Source organism: Martes martes (genome assembly GCF_963455335.1).
Source record: "Martes martes genome assembly, chromosome: 1".
NCBI classification, from domain to species: Eukaryota; Metazoa; Chordata; class Mammalia; order Carnivora; family Mustelidae; genus Martes; species Martes martes.
Window position 1 is genome coordinate 202,988,193 of NC_137888.1, and position 18,872 is coordinate 203,007,064.

The following is an 18,872-nucleotide window of genomic DNA, read 5'->3' on the forward strand; positions in this document are numbered from 1 at the left end:
GGTTTGGACTAGCTGCTACCTTGGACCCTCTCTTTTCTTTTCATCCATTCCTACATTCAAAAGTAGTTCCTGGGTTGCCAGGCTGGCTCAGTCAGAAGGGCATGTGACTCTCGATCTCAAGGTCATGAGTTTGAGCCCCACGCTGGGTGTAGATATTACTTGAACAACCTTTTAAAATAAATTTAAAAAGTAACTCCTCACTATCCACAATAATGAAGAGACAGAGACAGCCCAAGCGCCCATCAGTGGGTAAAAGCATAAATAAATAAAATGCAATCTAGCCACATGATTGAATGTTACTCAGCCAAGAAAAGGAATGGAGCCCTGATTCATGCTCTGATGTGGATGAACCATGAAAACAGTGTACTGAGTGGAAGCAGCCAGATACAAAAGGCCACACAGCGTATGATTTCACGTACATGAAATGCCCAGAACAGCCAAATCCATAGACACAGAAAGTAAACTAGTGGTTGTCAGGGGCTGGAGAAGGCAGGATAGGGAGTGGCTGCTGATGGAGATGGGATTTCCTTTGGGGTGACAGAAATGTTCTGGAACTGGATAGGGGTGGTGGTTGGACAACATTGTGAACGTATTAAATGCCACTGAATTGTTCATTTTAAAACGGTTACTTTGAAAAAAAAAAGCTTACTTTGCTGGTATGTAAATGTCATCTCAGTAAACAAAGAAAAGAGAGAAAAAAGCAGCTCTTAACGGCGCGGATGGTGGAAGGTAGGAGTCATAGCCTCCAGAGCCAGGTGACCACGTTTGTTCTTTCTTCCTATTACTCACTGGCTGGGTGACCTTGGGCAAGTCATTCACCTACTCTGTGCCTCAGTTTTCTCATCTGTAAATGGGATTAACAGCAGTACCCATGTCACAGGGAGGAAAAATAGAACAATATACATAAAAGGCATAGTGTCTAAAAATGGCTCCAAAGATGTTAACTTAAACTATATTTTAAAACATGTATGTGCTTCCTGTAAAAAGAAAAAAATCAAAGAAATTTCTTCTGGCTAAAATGGAGCCCCAGGAATCAGATTTTCATGCCCCTCGCCCCCGGTCTGGAACAACTGGGGAAAAAAATAGACAAAGTGTGTAAAATAATACTTTTCAGACCTTGAAGAGTTAAAGCTGGGGTTCTAGAAAGGGTAAGAAGGCTACAGTTTGCAGAGTGGAGTTCTGGAAAGAAGACAGCTGAGGGGAAGGGTGGGGGAAGAGCTTAATTAATGCAGAGATCTGTTGAGGGTCTGAGAACGAATGGGCATATATAGGTGCGAGACCAGGGACAGAGAGAGCCACTTGAAAGCAGCAGAGGGAAAAACCCTCAGAGTTCACACAGGCTGTAAATACTTGGTGTTCCTCCCAGCCAGAGTGGAAAAACTTCCTAAGGAAGTGGAGAAAAATTAGCCCCAGAATAAAGGACTATTCTGGTCCTGCCTCGCAAAACTTAACAGCAAGGCTGGAAAGGATCATACTATTTCCAGCAACTTAATTGTATCCCAGAACAAAGCTCAAGAACACGCAGAGGAAATTAAAAAGTATCTGGCGGGCCACAAGGTAAAATCCACTAGGTCTGGCATTAAACCGAAACTCACCAGACAAGCAAAGAAGCAGAAAATTACAACCCATAATGAGGAGAAAAATCAATTACTAGAAACACGCCCAGAAACAACAGAGATGCAAGAATTAATTAATATTTAAAGACATTAAAGCAGCATATTGGGGTGCCTGGGTGGCTCAGTGGGTTAAGCCTCTGCCTTCGGCTCAGGTCATGATCTCAGGGTCCTGGGATTGAGCCCCGCATCGGGCTCTCTGCTCAGCAGGGAGCCTGCTTCCTCTTCTCTCTCTGCCTGCCTCTCTGCCTACTTGTGATCTCTGTCTGTCAAATAAATAAATAAAATCTTTTAAAAAAGGCAGCATATTTTAAAAATCCATACAGATCAAGTCTTAAGTTCCCCCAGTCTAGATCTCACCCCCCAGACTTCACCGGTAAGCACTGTAAACAGCACACACCCGTGCAGACCTGAGAAAACACAATGTACATCAACTGTATCCTTCAGCTTGTTTTCTCTACTCAGTCATCTGTTGCAGAGGTCTAGCTAGATTGTTACATGTAGATCTCTTTCCTTCCCTTCTCTCTGGGGCCAAATACGGCATCTGATGCCGTGGATTTAAGTATTTTGCTACACTGGAATAGTTAAGTGGCTTCCAAGTTTCTTCAATTACTGCCATGCCACAGGGAACATCTTGTGTACATTTCTTGCATCTGTGTGTGAGGCATCAATGCTAATAAGAAGTGGCCCTGGGGGGGGGGGGGGTGCCTGGGTGGCTCAGTGGTTTAAGCCGCTGCTTTCAGCTCTGGTCATGATCTCAGGGTCCTGGGATCAAGTCCCACATCGGGCTCTCTGCTCGGCAGGGAGCCTGCTTCCCTCTCTCACTCTCTCTGCCTGCCTCTCTACCTACTTGTGATCTCTCTCTATCAAATAAATAAATTAATTAATTTAAAAAAAAGTGGCCCTGGGATGCCTGGGTGGCTCAGTCAGTTAAGCGTCTGCCTTTGGCTCCCATTATGATCCCAGGGTCCTGGGATCGAGTCCCATGTCCGGCTCTCTGCTCTGTGGGGCCTGCTTCTCCCTCTGCTTCTGCCCCTCTCCCCCTCTCTCTCCCTGTCTCTCATGAGTAAGGAAATAAAAAATCTTTGGGGTAAAAAAAAAAAAAATTGGAGGTATCTGTGTAAACTCCAGGGTTTTGACACAGAAATGGGTACAGGTAAGGGTGTGTGTGTGTGTGAGTGGGTGTGAGTGTTTTCCACCTCTGCCCCCTGACAGAGCTCAAGAGGTAATGATACCCCAGTAGCAGTGAGCACACCCAGCTCCCAGCTCCTGGTTTTTAAATGTTATTACCGAAGACAAAAATGAAGGCTTTATGTCAAAATTGCTAATTTCAAGGCCACAGCTGGGAAAGAACATGGGTGAACCTGGAGTTCCCATAGGACCTGTGAGTTCCCTTCCGAGGCATATGTATATCTAAGAGAAATGAAAGCCTATGTCCACACAAAAACGTGGATGCGAATGTCCACAGCAGCACCGTTCACAACAACCAGAAGGTGGAAAGAGCCCAAATATCCATCAGGGAATGAATGACTAGTCAAAATGCGGTATGTCCATACAATGGAATATTACTCAGCCATAAAAAGGAATGAAGCTTGGACACATACACACTACAGCGTGGACAAGGCTTGAAAACATGACGCTGAGTGAAAGAAGCCGGACATAAAAGACTGCATGTCATATGATTCCACAGAAAATGTCCAGAACCAGCAAATCCATAGAGACAGAAAGTAAATTAGTCATTACCAGGCACGGGGTGGAAAGAAGGAATGGGGAGTGACAGTTAATGGCATGGGGCTTCTTTCTGGAGTGATGAAAATGTTCTGGAATTAGATTAGTGGTGATGGTTGTACAATTTTGTGAATATACTTCTAAAAAAAACCCACAAAATTATTTATTTCAAAAGGGTGAATTTTATGGTATGTGATTATATTTCAATTAGATTATATTTTGGTTTTTATTTACTTTTTTAAAAGATTTTATTCATTCAAGAGAGAAGATGAGACAGAAAGATTCTCAAGCAGACTCGGTGCTGAGCAGGGAGCCTGGTGTGGGGCTCGATGTCACAACCTTGAGGTCACGTCCTGAGCCGAAACCAAGGGTCAATGGCTTAATCCATTGAGCCACCCAGGCACCCCTTTATCTTCTTCTTCTTCTTCTTTTTTTTTTTTAAATGACATGAAGCACCTGATATCCAACACTTAGGTAGAAACCAGAAAAGAAAAAAGAAAGGGATGCCTGATAAATGCAGTGAAGAGCCTGGATGGGCTCATGGAACAGAAGAAGGACTTAGGTGGGAAAAATCCATGAAACCTGAATAAAGTCTAGACTTTAGTTTTAGTAACGGAGCAGCGTCAGGTTCTTCATTTTGCGAAATGTAGTAGCTACGAGAGATGTTAACACCAGGGGAGATCAAGTGAGGCACACACAAGAACTCTTTGTATTCTCTTTGTAACCTTTCCAAATTCCCAAATTCATCTCTAAAATTATTCTGAAATAAAACGGATTTACAAAAAGTGAGCCTAGGACCAAAGAAAGAAAGATGTGCCCAGAAGAAGATGGGAACACAGCAAAAGGACACGGGAGCCAGCCGGAAGGGGCTGCCATGAGCCAAAGTCTGGGACAATTTGAACATCAAAATAGGGACAGTAAGCGACTGTCACATATTGAGGACGGTAAGTATCCATGAGTCTACACGGATACAAATAGACTCCTACAGCAAAGGCCATAAAAAGTGTCAAAGGAAAGATGGAATTAGAGGTGCCTGGGTGGCTCAGTGGTTAAAGCCTCTGCCTTTGGCTCAGGTCATGATCTCAGGGTCTTGGGATCGAGCCCCACATCGGGCTCTCTGCTCGGCAGGGAGCCTGCTTCCCCCTCTCTCTCTGCCTGCTTCTCTGCCTACTTGTGATCTCTGTCAAATAAATAAATAAAATCTTTTAAAAAAAATAAAATATAACAGATGCAGGCAAGACTCAGCAAGAGATGCTAAAAGGAGTGTGGGGAAGTCTAAAGAAGTATTTGTAGGGTACAAAGTATCATATGACAGGATACTTTTCAATTACAAAGCACAAGAAGAGAAAACTACCAGATCTCATCTTTTGTAGCAAGTGATCAAGGGCAACACCACCGTAATACTTCAAACTCCGATGCCTCCTGATACAATGCACCAAGAAAGACACAACATCACTTCTGTGGGATTCCTGCCAAAACCAACAGCCTCAGTGTAATCACGAGGAAACATCAAACCATCCACCCTGAAAGACACGATGAAGGAGCGAGCAGTTCCCAGCAAACCTCGTCATGTGTGACACAAAGACAGACTGAGGAAACTTCCAGATTACAGTGGATTAAAGAGATAAACAACTGAACACAACATATGATAGAATTTTCTTTATCATTAATAAATTAATGATCAAATGATGCATTAGTAATTAATCATTTATTAATAATTAATTAAGTATTCGTGACTCAGTAATAAATATTAAATAGGTGTTGGTAAAATCTGAAGAAGACCTGTAGATTCTAGAATTGTATCTATGTTAAATGAGTCTGATTTTAATCCCTGTGCTGAGCCTGTGTTTTAGGAAAAACACAATGAATTATTTAGGGAGACAAGGGGTATCATGTCTGTGGGGCGTCTGGTTGGCTCAGTCGTTGGGCGTCTGCCTTCGGCTCAGGTCCTGCCCCCAGCATCCTGGGATAGAGCCCCATGTTGGACTGCCTGCTCAGTGGGGAGCCTGCTTCTCCCTCTCCCTCTGCCCCTGCTTGTGTTCCCTCTCACGCTGTGTCTCTGTCAAATAAATAAATAAATAAAATCTTTAATGTAAAAAAAGGGGGGGTATTAAGTCTGCAATTGACCTTTAAGTGATTCAGAACAGGGGCGCCTGGCTGGCTCAGATGGTTAAGCCTCTGCCTTCAGCTCAGGTCATGGTCCCAGGGTTCTAGGATGGAGCCCCACATCTGGCTCTTTGCTCAGCAGGAAGCCTGCTTCTTCCTCACTCTCTGCCTGCAGCTCCCTTTGCTTGTGCTCTCTCTTCTTCTCTCTCACTGTCAAATATATAAAATCTTAAAAAAAAAAAAAAAGAAAGAAAGAAAGAAAAAAGAAATAAATGACTCAGAACAGGGGTGCCTGACTGGCTTGGTGGGTGGAGCATGTGGGTCTTGATCTTAGGGTCATGAGTTCTTAGGGTCAGAGCCCCACACTGGGTGTAGAGACTGCATAAATAAATAAACCTAAATAGATAGATAAATGAATGAATGAATGAATGAATGAATGACTCGGAACAGGGCAATTCCTCAAACAATTAAACATTATTATAATATGATCCAGCAATTCCATTTCTGGGTGTATATTCCCAAGAATTGAAAGCAGCCTCTTGGGGCGCCTGGGTGGCTCAGGGGGTTAAAGCCTCTGCCTTCGACTCAGGTCATGATCCCAGGCTCCCGGGATCGAGCCCCGCATCGGGCCCTCTGCTCAGCGGGGAGCCTGCTTCCTCCTCTCTCTCTGCCTGCCTCTCTGCCTACTTGTGACCTCTGTCTGTCCAATAAATAAACAAAATCTTCAAAAAAAAAAAAAGAAAGCAGCCTCTTAAAGAAATATTTGTATGCCCACGTTCGCAGCAGTGCTCGTTACTATAGCTAAGATATGGAAGCCACGCAGGTGTCTATCAGTGGATGCACGGGGATAAGCAAAAAGTGGTATAGCCACATGGTGGCATATTATTCAATCTTAAAAAAGGAAAAAACTTCTGACTGAGGCTACATCGTGGATGAACCTTGAGGACATTACGCTGCCTGAAATGAGCCAGTCGCAAAAGGACAAACACTGTATGGTTCCACTGATAGGAGTCCTGAGAGTTGCCAAATTCATTACCAACAGAACACAGAAGGGAGGGGCTGGGGCTGAGGGAGGGCAACGGGGAAGTCCACGTTTAATGGGGTCCGAGCTTAAGTGTGGGAAGACGCGAAAGTTCTAGAGAGAGATCGTGGTGACGGTTGCACACCAGTGTGAATGTGTTTAATGCTGCCGAACTGTACACTTAAAGATGATTAAGATGGTAAATGTTATGTTATATATATTTTACCACAACAAAATAAGATGACTTGGAAGTCAAAAAAATTTTTTTTTACATTATACTTATCTATCTACCTCATTTATCCTTAGAGAAAGAGCAAATGTAATACAATGCTAACATTTGAGGAAATCTGGTTACGGAAGGACTACTTCTCTGCCCTCTTCTTATAACTGGTCAAAATTGTTCTTTCAGTGGAATGAGAAGAAAGACAGTTGCTTCTTCTGCCCCCAGGGCTGGGAGAGCCTCCAGCAAAGACTTTTATCTTGGTATGAGGTCAATAATCTGTCTATCCTGACCTGCTCTCACCACGACTCCACTCTTTCTGACTCTCCCCCCCCACCCCACTGCCCCCACAACTCCAATTCTACCCCCCCACCCCACCCTTTTATTTTCCTGTGGCCCTGGCAGACTTTTCTGGCAAGTGAAAATATGTTAAAAAGCCAAGAATTAAAAGAATCCATCTCCTGGACTTACACTGAGGACTTCAACAGATCACCTTTACTTGTTTGGGTCCAGCTGGGGAGCTGTCCCCAGCTAAGCCTGCTGTCCATGGACCAGGCCACCCACAAGCCCAGGCACTGTACTCCGTGAAACCACCTCCGTGCACAGGGGGACTCAGGATGCTAACTCGATCAGTGACCAACCCAAAACACCTCTGGGGCACGGTAACCACACACACCCCCACCCCAGGTCACTATGACATGTGATGTGCTGGGGCGCCTGGGTGGCTCAGTCCTTAAGCGTCTGCCTCCGGCTCAGGTCATGATCCCAGGGTCCTGGGATCGAGCCCCGCATTGGGCTCTCTGCTCAGCGGGGAGGCTGCTTCTCCCTCTGTCTGCCGCTCCCCCTGCTTGTGCTCACTCTCTCTCTCTGTCAATAAATAAATAAAATCTTAAGAAAAAAAAAAAAAAGACATGTGATATGCCAAGGCTGGATGCCTGGCTTGGAACAGCAAACCCTCCCATGGATCCTCTCTGCCTCGCAGAATGGGCAGTCCAATGGCGCTGAGCCACCTCACTTGCCCGGAGTGACTTAACAGCTGTCCCCACTGGGTGATATTTCTTTGAGCATTAGTGGGATGGCCACACGCCCACATCAGTTCTCGGTAGTAGGAAATGAGCTGACATCACCAGGAGATCACAGACTGAGTCACCTTCTTTTTCCAACTTTTTTTTTTTTTTTTTTAAGTAGGCTCCATGCCTCATTTGGGGCTTGAATTCCCGACTCTGAGATCCTTGAATTCCCGACTCTGAGATCAAGAGTCACGTGTCCTACTGACAAGGCTAGCCAGGTGCCCTGTGAGTCACCTTCTTATCCTAAACTTTGCTCCTCACATCCTCTGGGTCCTCAGCTATGCTCTCCTCACCAGGGGAAAAAAATCTAAACTAAGAAAACTGCCACCGGGGCGCTTGGGTGGCTCAGTGGGTTAAAGCTTCTGCCTTCAGCTCAGGTCATGATCCTGGGGTCCTGGGATCGAGCCCCACATCGGGCTCTCTGCTCAGCGGGGAGCCTGCTTCCCTTTCTCTCTGCCTGCCTCTCTGCCTACTTGTGATCTCTGTCTGTCAAATAAATAAATAAAATCTTAAAAAAAAAAAAACAAACTGCCACCATAGGGGCACCTGGGTGGTTCCATGAGTCAAGCATCTGCCTTCCGCTCAGGTCATGATCCCAGGGGCTCCCTGCTCAGCGGGGAGTGTGTTTCCCCCTCTCCTCCCCACTCGTGCTCTTTCTTGCTTTCTCTGTTACTCTCTCTCTCTCTCAAATAAATAAATTAAAATCTTAAGAAAAAAACAAAATGAAACAGCCTCCAAAAATATACACCAGCACTACCCACCCCGCGCTACCTCCCGCCCACAGCATCCCCACAGTGAGGCAAACCACCTGTTCATCAAACACCCGGAGAGGAGCGTCCCTGTTCATTACGGAAGCCCCCCCAGTGCCAATGGGAGCAGGAGTAGGGGGTAAGTACGGAAAAGAGCCAGCTGCCCCTCCCACCCCACTGCTAAGCAAGTAGCAGCCCACACCTGGGGGGACACAGACCCCATGCCTGCCTGTTCACTGGCAGCTTGAGACCAGTCAAACTCATCTAAGATGACTGAGGTCTGGAGAGCAGGTGCCTCCCAGGCAGGGTGGGGAATGCTGGGGAAGCGGGGGTGGGAGGGAACATTCCAGGTTGATGGAATCGTTCACTATCCTCATTGAAGCAGAAGGGACGTGGATAGAAATACTCTTCCCCGCAGTGACAGGGGTACGGAGACCTGTCAGTATGACTTTATGCAAATTGCTTCCCAATTTTAAACCATGCAACGGAGGGGAAGGAGCAAGCTACAAAAGTTCGGGGGGAGTTATCAGAAGCGGGTGGTCCGTAATCTAGCTGAACTCTTGCCTCTGGACACTTTCTGATCCAAGAGAGCTGGGCAGTTCTGTGGGAGGAGGTGAGTGGCAGCATCCCCCCAGTCCCACGACACTGCAGCGAGCGCACTGCAGTGAGCACAGCCGCCCCGCACACACATGGTGAAAGGAACAGGGCTCACGCGCCCCCAGACGGCGCATTGTCTACACCCCAGTCTACCTGACAAGACCCCGCCGCGAGGCCACATCTGACCGATTCCCTTGACCCCACAACAAAGACCCCCTTTGTTCCCTGGTTAATATCCTTAGCAGGTCTGTCTAGACTCACTGTGGCAGTAATTGTCCTGTGATGTCACCAGGACCTGTGACCCAGCTCCTCCTCGCTGTGCTTGGGCAGGGAACACTCCGGACAGCCAAACAAGGGGGTCCCGGCCCTTGACACCCACCTGAGCCTCCTAGGAAGAGAGAGACCTGCCGCCAGCGTCCCACATCCACCACCCTAGACCTAGAGGAAGACAGGACACTCCAAAAACGAAGTCTGTCCTGTGTGAGGTGCGGGGTGCCCTCTGTCTGCACACTCCCAACCTCCCCAATGTAGCTGGGGGGAGACCATTCATTCTGCACTAGAGCACAAGTTCACACAAAGTGTGAAGAAGGAAGGTGAGATGAGAGAGAGACCAAGGAGGCGAGAGGGCCAGGGGAGAGAGGAGACAGTGACAGACAGAGACACAGAGAGATGGACGGAGAGAGAGATGGAGACATAAAGGGAGAGAGACACGAAAAGAGAGAAACAGAGACCCACAGAAAGACCAAATGAAACTGAAAGACGGAGACACAAGGGGAGAGAGACAGAGAGATGGAGAGTGCTACGGAGACATAAGAGGAGAGAGGGAGAGACCGGAGAAGGCTCAGAGAGACAGAGACAGAAAGACAGATAGAGAGGGGGAGAAAAAAGAGAAGTTAGTTAGTGGGTCCCTGAGAGAGGAGGCGTTCCTTCTACAGGGGACAGCTTGGGCTTCTGAAAAATCCATGGGGACAGGAAGTTAACTGCTGCTCACTCTGGGAAACAAAACTCCCATCTTCAGCTTGAGGCGATCACCACGAACTGCCGCCTGATCTCACGTCTGGATCCCACCAAGAACACTCCAAGCCATTATTTTCCTGAGGGACAGATTGGACCCATCCAACTGGATGCCTTTTCATGCGCAAGTCTGTTTCATCCAGGTCAACTAAAACACACCAAGGGCAGCTCCCAGCATCCCCACAGACAGATCCCACATACACTGTGCTTTGCGGAAGGCGACGGACCCAAGCACAACTCCGCTGACACCAAGTTCTAGAACAGGTGACACCCACGCGGCAGGAAAAAAAAAAAAAGTCAGCAGAGATGTTTGCACCCGGGGGGAATAGCTAAGAAGGGCCACAAGGAGCTTCTGTGATGAGAAAGGGGCTAGGAATGTTCTAGATCTTGATCCAGACGCGGGTAGCACGGAGGTGCACATGCGTGAAATTTCATGGAGTTACACGAGGCAATCACTCAGCGTATGTATGCGCAACTCTAGCTTTTGGTTTTGGTTTTGGTTTTAAGGGGAACAATCACATCTTGGGAAAGTTGGTGTCTTTTTTTTTTTTTAAATCCATGGAATGGTAGAGAATCCTCTCTTCTTGTTTCACAGACTTGAGGTAGAAAATGGAAAGTCTTCCAGAGGCAAGGTCTGGCACGATGGGCAACCAAAATATCAGGGGCATTTCCCTTCCAGCAGCAGAATGAAAAAGCTGCCATCCTCCACCATCCGCATCCCAAAGCTCAGAGGGATTTCCAAAGATTGTTTAATTGATTTTTCTCCTATTTAGATGCAGATCATAGTGTCTGGGGCCCAGGAATTCAGACACACGGCTTTGTGTCCACTCAGCCCCGTGAAGGCTCCTGTCTGAAACTCGCACAAAGCCAGACACACAACGTCTTCAGAAACACGCTGTTTCCTTTTTGTCTGGGGCTCCAGGGAGAGGGTACAACGAACAGGGCCTGGGACACGCTCCCATCTGCAGGGTCCTGGGGACCCTGTCCCTCTGTCCTGCTCACAAAGTGGGGTGAAATGTTTTTTTAATAAAAAAAGAAAAGTGGCCAAGATTTTGAGGTCTCTACTCGGGGTGATATAAAAGGTGGGGGGGGGCAAAACTAGGGGTGGACACATGGAGGTTTCAACTTGGATTTTTCTCCAAATTCAGGGCTCTGGCGTGAAAAGCAGGGGATGCTTTAAATCAAGCAGCTAATGGGCTAGGATTAACATGAGTTTGGCTCCGGTCTCTGCAGACCTGATTTATATAAGAAGAAAACGGTTCTCTCTTTCTCTCTCCCCATTGTTCCCGTCTGTCTCTCCAAATGCCCCATCTGACAAAGAAAGTAGAAGGCTTGCAGGCTGACAACCTGCTCAGGACAGTGGGAAAGACACTCCCTACCCCCTAATCTGCAGCCTTCTCCTCCCACAACTGCTGGGAGGCAACAGTGAGGGTCATTATACCTTCTCTACAAGGCTAATAAATCCCCCCAACATCCCTGCCTGGTCCCCCCAAACCTGGCTGGGGCAGGGGACACTTTTGAGTCACTGCCACTCCAGTTTCCTGACTGTGATCTCAGATCTTCCTGACTGTGTGATCTCAGATAACTCCCCGGGGGGCCTCAGTTGCCTAATCAGGAATGTGGGCACAAGAATGAGCACACCCAACCATGCAAAGGTTGTGAGGGAAATTCAGAGTGTTTCGTACACAACAAGCCAAAAAATGTAGTTATACTGGTCACCATCCGGAAAGGTGTGGATATCAGACTTAAATGTTTTGCAGGAAGCTTCAAGGGACCCGTTCTCTTCGTAGGTTCCTTCCTCTCTTTGGTGCCATATATTTCCACGGGGAGCCCAGCCCTGAGTCTGATTCCTACCCTCCAGATCCGAGTTACCTGGACTGCAATCCAGCTGGCGTTCACGGTGTGTTCTCCAAAAGGGCCAAATCCTGGAAGAGCAAACAGAAGAAGCTGCGTATCACCACCCAGTGACCTCTTGTAGCCTGCCCACGCGGTTTGCGTTGCTGCCTCCACCCAGCAGAAAGGAACAGGGAACTTGGGCAGCAGCTGCCACCAGGGCCAATGTCAGGGGCCTGGTCCTGCGATCTGGGGCACACCCAGGGCCCTTCAGAGAGCCCCCCCATTTCTCGCTCTTAATGGCTTTTATTTTTTTATTTTTTTTTAAAGATTTTATTTATTTATTTGACAGAGAGGGAGAGATCACAAGTAGGCAGGGCAGCAGGCAGAGAGAGGGAAAAGCAGGCTCCCCACCAAGCAGAGAGCCCGATGCGGGGCTCAATCCCAGGACCCTGAGATCATGACCTGAGCCGAAGGCAGAGGCTTAACCCACTGAGCCACCCAGGCGCCCCTCTTAACTGCTTTTAACTGTCCTTTCTTATCTTCCCCTTTGCCCAACCCTCGTGCCTACCAAGGGGCCAGTGGCCTCCTGTTGCCCCAGAAAGGGCTGGCCTTTTTCCCCCTCTCGATTTTTTCCACTATCCCTGATCCCCATCTATAATTATTTTACCACCGTCTTTGTGCAGGGCCTCTGTGCTCCGTGAATCACCACCAAGTGAGGAATGGCCCTTAAGGGATACATGTGGGTGTCTCCCAGGCCAGGCTGTCCAGACAATCTCCTGTCACCCTCTTCCCTGCTTGCTCGAACTCCAAGTCCCACTTACAAACTGAGGGAGTGGTCTAAGGATGCGCTAAGGGTTCTGCCTGCACCGTGGCCTTCAGCCTCCTTGAGTCCCCTTCCAGGCAAGGCTGTTTCCTGGACCCCTTTTACAGGAGCAGGACTAAGACACAGAAAGGTGAAAACCACTGCCCAGGGACACAGACCAAGAAGGCAGAAGAGCTGGGATTCAAAACCAGGCCCATGAGAGTTCACAACTCTTCTCTTCTAATCACCCTGTCCCCCTGCCTAGAAAGGAACATCTCCAAGAGAGGGTGCCCTGGAACTGGGGGTCACTCCAGCTGTACTGAGGGTCCCAGGTGGTGTCATGGCCTTGGGAGGGATGCTGTGCTTGGAAGAGCAGAGCCTCCCCCGCAGTGGGGGCAGGACCTCTCCACCCCTTCTCTTCTCCTGCATAGACTAAGTATGAGTCCCAGCTCCGCCACCTACAAACAGGGTGACCTCTGTAAGCCTCAGTTTCCTCTGTGCAAAACGGAGATGGTACAGATGTAATGAATTCATGCAAGGAAAATGCCCAGTCCGGTGGCTGCCGTCAGAGCCCAGCACTAGAGGAACAGATAACCAGATACAGGAGGGCTGGGGAGGAGGGGGGGGTGGTGGCAGCAACTCTCCCTGCAATTACACACACCTGTTAAGTGAGTGCTTTCTTCCACCTTTCTGGAATTCCAGGATCAGCCTCAGCCTCCCCAGGCCAGAAAACACTTGTGTGAAGCTTAGCTGGATCTCCCACTCTGACCCCTCTAGACAGCAGGTGAATATGACCGCCCCCCCCCCCTCCAACCAGAGGCCAGCGGAAGTTGACGTTCACGTGGCCCTGAGGCGGAGTCTTCCCCGAGGAGGAACAGTTAGTTTCGGGGAATTAGTGACAGCAGGCACGGGCTCACCCATAAACAGCTCGGGGCGGGGCGTGGGGGGGTGGAGATTTTTGACCCACACGGTCCTGGGGACAACAGGGAGAGCAGCTGGCCACCCGAGGTTCCCCGACCTCCACCTGTTCTTGCCTTGGGAGAACAGCCCCCCCCCCCCCGTTATCACAGGGCTGGGGGAGCAGTGGCTGGCAGGAGGTTCATTTGTCACTGGGGCACTTCCTGCCCGCAAATCGGCCTTTGTCCCCTGGGGCCGTGGGTGGGACAGAACCGACCTCGGGAGGGGCAGGGTGAAGTCCAGTCCTGCCCACCGGCTGGTCAGACGGAACAGACAGGTGCCCAGAGGACCACTGCCCTCACCCGGGGAAAGAAGGACGCCAGAGGGGCCTATTCTGCGCGGGGCACTTGGCTGGACCCTCACACCCCTGCTTGCCCCGACCCCTGACAGTGGGGCCAGAGGGGCGCCCCTTCTCCACTTTCTACGTGTTGCGCGGACCAAGCTGGGCGATGACATCTTCCAAACCTGGGACGACTTCTAGCACCTGCCCCTCCCGGGCCACCGCGCCCCTACCAACCCCACCGGCTCTTGAGCCGCCCAACCCGCCCCTGCCCGCGGTTGCTGTCGCCGCGGCCGCCATCAGCGTACCCGTCACCACCACCGCCTTCCTGGGCTGCTCCATGGCGGGCTCGGGCGCCGCCTCTGACCCGCTCCTGTCGGGACTGGCAAGTCGGCCGCCGCAGCCGCCGGGACCCCGCGCCGCCCCGCCCCCGGGCCCGCCCCCGGCCCCGGCCCTGGCCCCGCCCCCGGCCTGGCCGCTCGGCGTGCGCGCCCCGCGGCCCGAGGCGGAGCGTGCGCGCCCCGACTCCGACACGCGCCCTAGGAGCGCCGGACCCCGCACCTTTCCCAAGTTCGGTTACCCCCTTGTAAGATGGGGGCAGTTCGTTTCGTACGATGTGGCCGCTTGAACTCACTTGAGTCAGGCGCTGCGACGTGCGCGTCATTTTATTCCGCGTGTTCACTGAGCGCCGCTGTCCGCCCACTCCTGGGAATTATCTGGCTCCCTCCCCCGCCACCTCCCGTAAGACTCGGTTATTAACTTCGTTCTGCAGAGAAAGAACCTGAAGCATGGTTCTAAGGGCTGCTCGTCTAGAGCCTCCTGGAGTCAGAGAAGTGGCATGCATGTGGACCCGGAGGTTTAAAGGGGAACGGAATAAAGTGAAAACCCAACACCACAGTAAGATGTTGCCGGAGGTCCTCTGCAGGCTCCCAAGTTGCAAAGAAGGAGGCTGATGTGGATCCACAGACCTCGGCCTCCCCTCTCTCCATCTCCCCAACACTCAATTCACTTCTAGCCCCAACAGTACTTCAAGGGCCTGGCTGGGTCCCACCCCAGGGCCTTTGCACTTCCTGTTGCTTATGCCGGGAGCATGCCCTGCAGGTTATCTCGCTGCTTCTCTTTCTTCAAAGGTCAGCGGAACTTCACCTCTTCCTAGGGGTTCTACTTACCCTACCTGGCTGAGATCTCCCACCATACTTCTCATCCTCTGTGAACAGATCATCTCCTTTCCTTATTTCATCCTGTTCGTCACAGTGATCACACTCCATTATAGACACTGCTTTTCTGGTTCGTTTCCCATTTCTTCTGACATAGAGATTAGGACTTCCAGAGCAAGGCTGTGTCTCCATTACAGCCATGTCAGTGCACCCAATATGTGCCTGGCATACAGTAAGTCACCCACTAACGTTGATCAGATATCTCCAAAACAGCCAGAAAAATAAGGCTGAGTTTCTGGCCACGTCATCTGAAAACAGGGCTAGACCTTGGACTTGGGTCACTGACATCTCATTCCAAGCAGCCTTGGCCCCGGATTAGCTAGGATGCCAACTCAAGAGCCATCTGCCTCTGGCCCTGGTCTCGGAATACCCAGGGCAGAGTTCAGTGGGCTGGCCTGGAGCCCTGGTCTGCGAGCACAGAACAGAGGTCACATACTCGGTGGCTATTTTGGTCTCTGGCAGCTTCAGGTAGAATTCAGAAACTCTGAGAGCCGGCCTGAACCAGCTGTGGGAGCAAGACCCAAGCCAAGTGGGAGAAGAGAACAGAACAAAAATCTCAGCAAGGATCAGGTTTCATAACTCCAACATGTAATAAGTGTCTGCACATGTTCCTGAAGCCAAGGTTGTGGAGGGAGGGAAGCCACATCGTTTTCCCTTATCCCACCATACAAAAGGGAGGAAACCTATATAACATCCAGAGTGAGTGCTGATGGGGAGAAACTGAGTCGTACACTACCGCTGAGACTGGATGGGAGAAAGGCTCAGATACACGGGTAGCCCACACCATACTTGGGCCCTGTCTGAGCATGTCACTCGGGTTTTCTTTCTTAATTTCACAAACCCCTTCAAGGGAAGACTGTTCTGATCCCATTTTTCAAGTATGGAAACTGAGGCCCAGAGCAGCTCAGTCACTTGTCCCAGGATCACATGTGGGAGGGACAGGGATTTGGAGCAGGAGTAAATAGGCCTGTCCTTAGGGAGGACAAGCAGCCCCCAAAATATCCTGGCTGGTGCTTCCGAGGTCTGCACTCCAGGATCTGCTTTGCAACAGAGGCAGGATAGGTGAAGGGTCAGGGAGAGATAGAGCGCACCTTAAAAAATTAAAAAAAAAAAAAAAAAAGGCAAGGTGGGGGTAGGGGGGCGCCTGGGTGGCTCAGTTGGTTAAGTGCCTGACCCTTGATTTCAGTTCGGGTCATGATCTCATGGGCCCAGGATCGAGCCCCACTTAGAACTCCATGTTCAGCGGGAAATCTGCTTGAGGGCTCTCTCTCTTCCTCTCTCTTTGCCCAGCCCCTTGCTCACGTGCACTCTCTGTCTTTCTCAAATAAATAAGTCTTGAAAAAAACCAAGATGGTTATATTGGAAAGCCAAGTGCAATAAAGGGCTTCTACTACATGGAAAAGCTTGGCAGTTCCTCAAGTTCAACATACTTACCTGAGGACCAGCAATTCCACTCCTAGGCATAAACCCCAAATAATTGCAAAGAGGTTTTCAAACAAATACTTGTACGTGAGTGTTCATGACAACACTTAATTGTCAAAAGGTCAGTACAGGGGCACCTGGGTGGCTCAGTGGCTTAAGCCTCTGCCTTCGGCTCAGGTCATGATCTCAGGGTCCTGGGATCGAGCCCCGCATCAGGCCCTCTGCTCAGTGGGGAGCCTGCTTCTCCCTCTCTCTCTGCCTGCCTCTCTGCCTCCTTGTGATCTCTCTCTCTGTCCAATAAATAAATAAAATCTTAAAAAAAAAAGTTCAGTACAAACAAACAAACATCCATCAACAGGTGAATGGGGAAAAAATTGGTCTATCCAGGAATGGAATGTTACTCAGTTATACAAAGGGAGGTTTTGTTTTGTTTTTTTTTTTTTTTTTTGATACATGCATGGATGAACCTTGAAAACATCATGCCTAGTGATGGAAGCCAGTTACAAAAGGCCACAGGGTGTAAGATTCCACTTACATGAATCTTCCAGAACAGGGAAGTCCGTAGAAACAGAAGGGAGGTTAATGGTCGCCAGGGGCTGGGGAAGGAGGGCAGGGAGTGACCGTTCACGGGGATGGTGTTTGCTTTTAGGTGATGAAAATGTTCCAGAACTAGATAGAGGTGATGGTTCACAACACGGTGGATGTATTTAATGCCAATGAATTGTACACTTTAAAATGGTTTCATGGGGCGCCTGGGTGGCTCAGTGGGTTAAGCCTCTGTCTTCGGCTCAGGTCATGATCTCAGGGTCCTGGATCAAGCCACGCATTGGGTTCTCTGCTTGGCAGGGGGCCTGCTTCCTCCTCTCTCTCTGCCTACTTGTGATCTCTCTCCTTGTCAAATAAATAAATAAAATCTTAAAAAAAAAAAAGAAAAGAAAAAAGAAAATTGGTTAAGCGTTAAGTTTTATGTTATGTGAATTTTATAGAAAGAAAGAGGAAAGGAAGGAAGGAGGGAAAGAAAGAGAGAAAGAAAGAAAGAGAGAGAGACAGAGAAAGAAAGGAAAGGAAAAGAAAGGAAAGGAAAGGGAAGGGGAGGGGAGGGCAGGAAAGGGAAGGAGGGGCTCCTGACTGGCTCAGTGGGTAGAGTGTGGAACTCTTGATCTTGGGGTCCTAAGCTGAAGCCCCAAGTTTGGTGTAGTTTTACTTTAAAAATAAATAAATAAATAAATAAATAAATAAATAAATAAATAAATAAATAAATAAAATATTTAAAAAGAAAAAGGAAAGCCAGTGTGGAAGCATTTGTGGAATGAAAAGCAAATGTAAAGTTAGAAAGACACACACAAATGTGTTTGCGAACGCAGAAAATATCTCGGGATATTTTCAAGAAATTGATAAGACTTTCCCGGAGAGAACCAGGATAGGGGAGGTGTGACAGTGGGGGCAGCAGAGGAACCCTGCCAACGCTTCTTGCACGCGGTACATACACCCACTACAGGTGTCCGCTGCTGTCTGAAAGTAGAGCGTTTCTGTGAACCCTATAGTAAGCAGAGATGGCAAGGAAGCAGTCACCACTCGTTTACATGGGAAACATTTTGAACATTCCCAGACACCACTCCCTCCCCCCCCCACCCACCCCCACCCCCGCCAAAATAACCTTTCTCAGGCTTTTCCGGTACCTGACGACACATCCTGTTAACAGATACACAAAATCAGTTAAAACGCAGATGCTCACAGTCACAGTTCAGTGCTCTGGTGGCTTGATGCCGGGATGCTGAGTGCAGTTCTCAGAGAAGGACCTAGGCTGCCTCTATCAGGACTTGCTGAACAATGAGCTCTGAAGGCTATCTTCACCGTTCACCCTTTTCCTTAGAGCCAAAGTCCCTTCCGATGTTTTCCGGTTAGGGAAAACAGGTACTAATGTGTAGGTATTCTGTAAAAGCAAGTGGCTTAACGTGAACTTTCAAAAACTTGGGTATACCTGTGCTCAGAAATAAATACAATTCAGAAACTTTTGCTTTTAAAAAATGCCACCAGGGAAGCCTGGGTGGCTCAGTAGGTTAAGCCTCTGCCTTCAGCTCAGGTCCTGATTCCAGGGTCCTGGGATCGAGCCCTGCGTCAGGCTCCCTGCTCCACGGAGAGCCTGCTTCTCCCTCTCCCTCCGCTGCTTCCCTGGGTTGTGCTCTCTCGCTCTCTCTGTCAAATAAATAAATAAATTCTTTTTTTTTTTTTTTAAATGC

The 18,872-nt window shown here is 49.1% G+C and overlaps 1 protein-coding gene across 5 annotated transcripts in view; it reads right to left on the reverse strand.

Moving 5' to 3' along the window:
* Positions 1 to 15,411, reverse strand: part of PGPEP1 (pyroglutamyl-peptidase I) — a 29,187-nt gene extending 13,776 nt beyond the window's left edge. For 2 of the 5 annotated variants that reach the window (XR_013966908.1, XM_080805043.1), the window contains exons 1-2: positions 15,168 to 15,411; positions 11,991 to 12,043 (exon numbers count right to left, since the gene is read on the reverse strand). Coding sequence is in view for 2 of the 5 variants with exons in the window: in XM_080805043.1 (XP_080661169.1) it covers positions 11,991 to 12,043; positions 15,168 to 15,351 (237 nt within the window). In the remaining 3 variants the exon portion in view is untranslated. Of the gene's footprint in view, positions 1 to 11,990; positions 12,044 to 14,301; positions 14,414 to 15,162 lie in introns of those variants that run through there. The other 3 variants (XR_013966910.1, XM_080805044.1, XR_013966909.1) reach the window with 2 other exon arrangements.
* Between the last annotated feature and the right edge of the window lie 3,461 nt (positions 15,412 to 18,872).